General features: G+C 45.1%; 1 protein-coding gene across 1 annotated transcript in view; it reads left to right on the top strand.

The window, feature by feature from the left end:
* Positions 1–120: 120 nt before the first annotated feature.
* Positions 121–7,740, top strand: part of LOC101995851 (arylacetamide deacetylase-like 4) — a 9,052-nt gene continuing 1,432 nt past the window's right edge. Inside the window, exons 1-3 of the mRNA XM_005353750.1 lie at positions 121–288; positions 5,262–5,478; positions 6,175–6,238. Of these exons, the coding sequence (XP_005353807.1) occupies positions 121–288; positions 5,262–5,478; positions 6,175–6,238 (449 nt within the window). The remainder of the gene's footprint in view (positions 289–5,261; positions 5,479–6,174; positions 6,239–7,740) is intronic.

Raw genomic sequence — 7,740 nt, forward strand, 5'->3', positions numbered from 1 at the left:
TCATCCTGGAAGGAGAGGGCGGAGACAATAGCATGTAAAGCAGGATCAGGGCTTGTCACTGCAGTTCTGAAGCAAGTTTCCTAGGACAACAGCTCCTGGGGCCTCTGGAGCTTCTGGGTCATGACTGTGCTGTGGCTGCTGCTGCTAGCAGGGCTGCCCACATTTTTCCTGGGAGTCTTTGTATGGGTTGTTATTCAGAACTTTCCGACTTCAGAATTTCCGACCACCCTGAAGCATCCGGCCAAGCTATGGTTTATGCACTGTGTTGTGCAGTACCTCATATCTTTGGTGAGTTTTCTCTTGGGCCCCACAATGGGTTGGGGATTCACTTTGAAGCTTACCCTTCTCCTCTCATTCCCTTCTCTTCTTTCTCTAGGTTCTTATAAGACGAAGTTGGGGAAGTTTCTTGTCTCCCGCCTCTCACCATCCCCATCTCTTTTTCTTCCTTCCTTCTTTTCTTCCTCTTCCACTTTGTTTTTCTTCTTCTTTTCTTGTTGAGAAATGATCTCACAATGTAGTCTAGACTGGCCTTACCCTTAAACTGGCCATCCCTCACTCCCGTCTATTGAGGGATCTTATTACATAGCGCCTCTCCAGTGTTGTGTATGAAGCTATTTTCTGAAGGCAGTGAGAATAATTTCAGACACAGGTGCTATCCACTAAAGCCTGATAGATCCAAAACTACATTCAGCCACATCCCCCACCCACATTGTTCCATGTCCCTGTCTCTGGGTGATTCCTTACATGTACTTGAGATTAATTTATTAGCCTTTGTCTTTAGGTCAGGCCCTATTTGATGATATCCATGTAATGGATTCAGCCAGTCCTTTAGCATAGCTGCATGGACTGTGGAGCTCTTTGCTGGCTTTCTGGGCTGGAAGTTGTGGACAGGGGTCAGCTCATGCTAATAAGTACAGCAGTTTTGTGAAGGGTTGTTTGCCCCCACATAAGAAGTAGGTAATTTGAATGAGGCTTGATGTCACAATTCTGACTGTAAAGCTGGTAGTTGCCAGATATTTCACAGGGATTACTTCCAAGGTGAGCTGAAGAGGAAGGGCAAAGGAGAAAGGTAAAAAGTGCACAGGCAGGCTGTCTCATAGGCATCGCCACTGTGTTCACACTGCCTCAGGAGCCCCTTGGGAAACTTCTCTGTTCCTCAGGGTCCTCATCTGAAATGAAGTAATGGCTTCTGAAGGACTGTGCTGGTGAGAACATTATCTGGCACTTTGATAAGGCTTCATGGAGTCTGAAAAGATGACATATACATATATACACACACACACATATATATACGTATGTGTGTGTGTGTGTGTGTGTGTGTGTGTGTAAATATATTCCTGTCCTGTGAAGATTTTTTTTTCAACACAAATAACAGATCAATTTAGAGAAATAAAGTAAGTTTAAGAATCACAAGCTAATTTGGGCTCTTGGCACTAAAATGAAGACCCTGGGTCTCCAGAGGCACAGAAACATGTGGATCATCCTAACCTTATTGCTTTACTTTAAAAACAATCCCTATCTAGGCACCTGCGGATGCTGACTTGCTACGTGTACTCACAGAAGACTTGGAGCTGTCTAGTGTTTGCTGTGTAGAGTGTGTTCTATGTGGGAGACCCTGCCTGATCGTTCTAGCCCAGAGATTCCTGGGACATTGCCTATGAGGATAGTGAGCAGAATGATATCCAAGTGGTTGATGTTTATGTGACCCAAAAGAGAGAAAGGAGAGACAAGAAGTTCATGTAAGAGAAAAAAATAGCCTGGAAACATTCTATGGTCCTCAAATGAGAAGTTTAGCCTTGCTTTGTGACCTCAACAACAAAACAAAAGAATATTTATTTTTTCTTTGAAAGTTTCATACATGACATTGACATTCAAATTTGTTGAACGGTCAATTATGATTTATTGTAGAGGTGAAGAACAGGAGCGAACTAGCATGCATGGTATTATTTTTCCCATAGACCTCTGGCTCAGTTGAAGGGAGACATCTAAATAATTCTACATTTACAATAGTGTCCTCAATGACCTCTAAGGGATTCTGGGCAGTGTAGTGATGGCCTCTAAGGAAGAAGCAGCCATCAATATAAGATGGAGGTGCAGGGTAATTTTCTATAGATTTTAACCCCTGAGCTTGGATATTCATTCAAGTCATTTGGAACCTTCTACAGCTTGCCAGGTATGAGAACCTAATTCTGTACCTAAAGTCAGAGTACCCTTGTCTAATAATTGGTTACTGCCTATAGGAACCTCAGTTGTTTGCAGGGATATGAAGCATTTCTCTTGAATCTCAGGAGCTGCCTGCTTTCTCTTGGAGGGAATGTTTCCGTACAGAAGAAATTCTATACAACTCTCTATCCCTTTCTCTGCATTTACTAACATCCTTTCTGACCCTTTCCTCCTCAGAGTTCGCTGAGTCTTAGAGGGGATAAGAACAACAGATGCCCTTTAAGGCTAATCACTGGGCCACTGTGCTCACCAGTAGTCACTTGTTCTCAGGAGGTTCATTGGTGGCTTTTGGTCCTCTGTGGGACACTGTCCGTTGCGAAAGGAATTCTGAGGGTGACAACAACAGTGCTTGATGGGCTTATGCACAAAGGATCAGAAGGCAGTTACTAAGCACATCACACACATACAACAAAGAGTGTCGGGGATTCCCCTCTGGAAGCTATGGCCTCCCGAGCCACTGGGTTTTGTCTTGGCTTACAGTGCCAGACATGAACTGTCTCGTGTGTAGTGGGCCTCACTACACACGAGAAAAGCTGCCGATTGTCCCACAATAGTCACGTCGTTATTTCACCTGCAGGGACACCTGGCGTCTGGTACTCTAGCAGGCGGGGAGCACAGCCGAGCAGGGCTTGCTGTGACAACTCTCCTGCAGCAGCCCACATAGCACATAGGGGCATTATTAGATAGCAAGTTAGAAGATAACTCCCACCTCCGTCCCAGCTCTATATCTCCCTGCACTGCAACCAGACCAGGCGGTGTCTTTAGCAATAGTCTCACCATCTGGTCCTGGCGTGTACCCCACAGCAGTGGCAAGAGTCTCTTTGTTTTATAACACCTCAGGGGCATCCCTGGCCAACAAATTGCAGGTAGACAACCCATCTGTGGTGGGGTTCTCCTTTATCAAACATATGGCCTCGGGAAGAGCCCTTTTCACCTCTCCAGGTTGCCTCTGTATTTAACTCTGTTCTTTAACTATTTTCCTAATAATTTATTAAAATGGGAGCCCAGTTCCAATTGGCCTGTGTGGTGAGTGGTTGTATCATTGCTCCTGTTGAATTCACTCCCGTTTGGCGCATCATTTTGTGAAATGGCTATTTTTGCCGCATCAATTCTCTGTGAGTGTCCATACTTACCACTGAATTGTGTGAGATGCTTGATGGTGGCTTCGATTGTTATTTGTGCACTTGGGAATGCTTGCAGGAAATCTGTTGTGGTTTCCAGGCAGTCATATTTGCATCCTCCCTGAAATGTACAAGTGCAATGCAGTGTACTTACTACCCTCTCTTGGGTCAAGTTGACGTTTTCATATGCTCCATCCACATCTGTTGTCCCCAATGGGGAGGAAGTGCACACAGCTGTTTTTACTGTCCTACAATTATCTAAGCCTTCAGAAAAAGATGATCTTAGCCTGATTAAAAGTCCCTTGTGCCTTTTTGCCTCAGTCCCATATGGTCCCTCTGTTTACCAAGTTGTAAAATGGGCAGGCAACTTGGGCAGGGTAGGGTGTGAAAATCTGCCAATATCCCAAGAGTCCAAGAATACTTGCATCTCTTTTATATTTGCAGACACTGGATGTTGTAGGATTTTTCTCAATGACTTTGTCAGGTATCATACATGTCTTACTTGACCATATCACTGCCAAGAATTTCACAGTAATCCTTGTGCCCTGTTGGATTGATCTTTCACCCTCCATTCTCTATTTTTGATGTGCACCTGTATTACATTTAGGTGGATTCTAGATTTGTAGAACACTAAGAGATTAGCAATCTGTCATCTGTGCAACTGACTTTTTACAGAGGATGGGTAGGGTAATAAAGCATGTACCTGGATCACTATCCCATGAGAAATATATGGGTGTATAAAAGTAATTGTGGGCTATGCTTCTTATCATACATTATTGATGGTTTCAATTGAATACACATTGGCTTTGAGAAGCAGGGGCCAAATAAACACTAAAAAAAGCATTAGTAAGTTGTAATAGTATGAAAATATTCTATCGATTGTCTCAATTATCTAGCTCTCTCATCCTGAAGCACCTTCATGGGGCATTTATCCATTTTTTCACTTCTGTGGGCTTGCTCTGACCACATCACACACTTTGCTTTAACTCAGACCAGTGAGGAATGGCTGTACCTATTCTTGAAGTTTGGTAAGCCCTAGAACATGAATGGTCCCAACGATGGACTATCTCATGTCATCTCTTAGTAGAAAAGGCAAGCATACCTGTGCTCACGAGACAGTAAAACTAGATGACCTCAACTCTCAGGACTTAATTTCCTCAAGAGGATACCACATCATCGCCACTTAAAATGCCCAGCTCTTAAATCTGGCAATGGAACGTGAATGTGAGTTTTGATGGAACTTCCTTCATAGCGCCATCCTCATTTGTTCGGGACCCTGTGGGAAGAAAAGTTGGAACAGGTTCCTTATCCGAAAAGAATGTGCTTCAGGGAGGGCTGCTACTTGTTCGTTCCCAGCTGCCCAGCTAGCTTTGACCCGAAATAATCACACAGAAACTATATGAAACACTGCTTGGCCCATTGGCTCTAGCTTTTTATTGAATAACTCTTATATTAATTTAACCCATTTCTATTAATCTGTATATCGTCACATGGCGGTGGCTTATTGGCAGAGATTCGGCATGTTTGATGACCCATTTCTATTAATCTGTATATCGTCACATGGCGGTGGCTTACCGGCAGATATTCGTCATGTTTGACTCTGGCGGCTCCATGGTGTCTCTCTGACTCTGCCTTCTTCCTCCCAGCATCACCTCCCAGTTCCATCACCCTCACCTACCTAAGTTCTGCCCTATCAACAGGCCAAGGCAGATTCTTTATTCATTAGTGGTAATCACAGCACGCAGAAGGGACTCCCACGTCAAGGATGTCCAGTGAGTTGTGTCCCCATGGCCCCTTTGCACCTGTAGTAAGCAGGCGAGGAATGGTGAAGACACCTGAGCAATGCTAATTGACTTCAGCAGCTACTCACTCACCACTCTCTCTCGTGCCTCACTTTCTGTCCTTTGCCCACTACAGGGGAAAATACTAGAGAACCTGAGAATCTGTGCCTTGCCCAGGTTTTTACAATGTGTCCAAAGTTTATTGCCACTGAAGAAGGATCCGAACGTATTGGTGATTGACATGCATTTTGGAGCAGTCCCTGTGAGGCTCCTCAAGCCCAAGGAATTGTCTCCCAAACTCCGGCGAGGCATCATCTTCTATCATGGAGGAGCTGGAATATTTGGAAGCCTGGGTAAGAAGTTAGCATTCAAGGTGGGGAGGAAGGTATCCTTCAAAGGTAGAATCTGGTGCATGTTCTCCTGTGGATTTGGAAGAAGGAGTTAATGGAGGTAGAAGTTGGAGCTTCTTAAAGAGAGGGTGGGTGCAGATTCAGGGCACATCCCAGTCAGTGGGTTGCAGCCTATATAGCAATGTGTCTATGTTGGTCTAAGTCTAGATTGGGGCAGCATGATAGAGTAGGGCTGTGCTGGAGCCGGATGTGATTCCTTTCTTTCCTCTCCACTCATAGCACTGAACATTTCTGCTTTTTCACCACACTCTTAGATTCATGCACTTTCCTCAGCCTGGTTGGCACATGGTGGGGGAAAATCCAGTCACTTCATCCCCTTCCCTGCTGAACCCAAACATGGTATCCTGACTCTACTTCTCATCTTGGGTTTCAGCCTTCTCTTCCCTCCAGAAGGGTCCAAAAACACACTTTAGAGCATGCCACGGCTGCACTGTACCCTCTCCATACCCCGTGATGCCCTTTCCAGTCTTGTCTCTGGTGTCTCTTCCTGCCCTTCATGTGGTGTAGACACTGAACTTCTCTGAACTTCGGAGAAGACATCATCTCTGGGTCCACCAAGGAAGCTGCTGTCCCGGGGTCTGTGGTGGAAAGAGCTTGGTTCTTGTCACAGCCGTTTTAATACCGAGTCTTTTCTTGCAGACTGTTACCATGGCCTTTGCAGTTTCCTGGCCAGTGAGACAGACTCCGCGGTGCTGGTGGTGGGGTGAGTGTCCTGAGATGATTGGGGACTCATATATGCTAGGGTATTTATTGGAACCATCTGGGTGACATTAGACTATAGAAAGGGGCCCTGAACTTGGGGTGCTATTTTTATATTTTTTATGTACATCTCCTGTAAAGGCGTAGGATGTCACCATACCCTAGGTCTTGACAATTTTTCACATGGAGTATCTAACACCCTTGGCTCTTTAAAGCTACAGCCGCTATTTCTCCAGCTTTTGTTTCTCCTGTTGTGATCACATTATTGACTGCCTGCTTTTGGATTCAAGTTCTTTTGTTAGCATTGCCACTCTGCTACCCCTTCCTGCCATTCCTGTAGCTTCACCTCTGCTCCTGTATGGCCACTGGATATTCCCTGTGGCTCTGCTGTCACTGTTCTCAAGGCTTCTGGCTTCTTTCGACGGTCAGTCATCATCACTATCAGACTTTCAGTAGCCTTTGTGGCTCTACCACTGTCATGCCTCAGCTCTTCGGTGGTTCTGCAGCCTCTGCTGTTACTGGCACCATTACTTCTTTCTGGTAACCTTCACAGTCTACTCTACAAAAGCAGTTAGGAAATAACCTCTAGGGAGAGGCTGTTTACCGGGTCAAATGTTGCAAACCAAGGCAGTGGCCAACATAGGAAGATGTCTTCCAGCTGGCTCACAAAGTTAACATAACAACTTGCTAATCTAATAAGAAAAGAGTGTGTGCCCTGGTGTCATTATGCCTTCATATATAATTGTGTTTATGAGAAACATACTTTCCCTTCTGTACTAGGCCAGAGTCCTTCTGCTAGGCAAATAACCTGGGTAATTCCTGTTCTCTGGCCTCATATTACAAGGAAAATCTATTTCAAATTGTTTGAAACACTTTTGGCTGTGGCTACAACTTCAAGTGTTAAGGTTTTGTTTTAGTGGCAAGTGGCCACAATTATTGTGTAGCTTCCTTAATGTTTGTGTGGTGTTCAAAATAACCTGTGTTGTTATAAGTCTAGCTGACAGCTACACTAATAGTCATTTTCTCAAAACTGCCTCACGCAGGAGTCTAAGAGCTCCCCATTAAGGAGTCCAATTGCCTAATCTCCTAACACCTTTGATGGAGGAAGGTCATTGGTTAATTAAATAAAGAAGCTGCTTGCCCTGATAGGTTAAAACATAGGTGGTAGGAGTAAACAGAGCAGAATGCTGGGAGGAAGAGGAAGTGAGGTCAGACTCGACAGCTCTCCTCTCGCGGGCAGAGGCCTCAGAGAGACGCCATGCTCCCGGCTCCTGGGCGGACGCGGATAGAGCTCTGCTCTCTGAGACACACACGATGAAGCTCCGACCCAGGATGGACGTAGGCTAGAATCTCCCTGGTAAGCCACCTTATGGGCTACAGCAGATTATTAGAGATGGGCTAGTCCAGGTGTGAGAGTTAGCCTAGAAGAGGCTAGATAGAAATGGCCAAGCAGTGATTAAATGAATACAGTGTCCGTGTAATTATTTCGGGGCATAAGCTAGACAG

Source organism: Microtus ochrogaster, chromosome 10 (assembly GCF_000317375.1).
Source record: "Microtus ochrogaster isolate Prairie Vole_2 chromosome 10, MicOch1.0, whole genome shotgun sequence".
In the NCBI taxonomy this organism is placed as follows: domain Eukaryota; kingdom Metazoa; phylum Chordata; class Mammalia; order Rodentia; family Cricetidae; genus Microtus; species Microtus ochrogaster.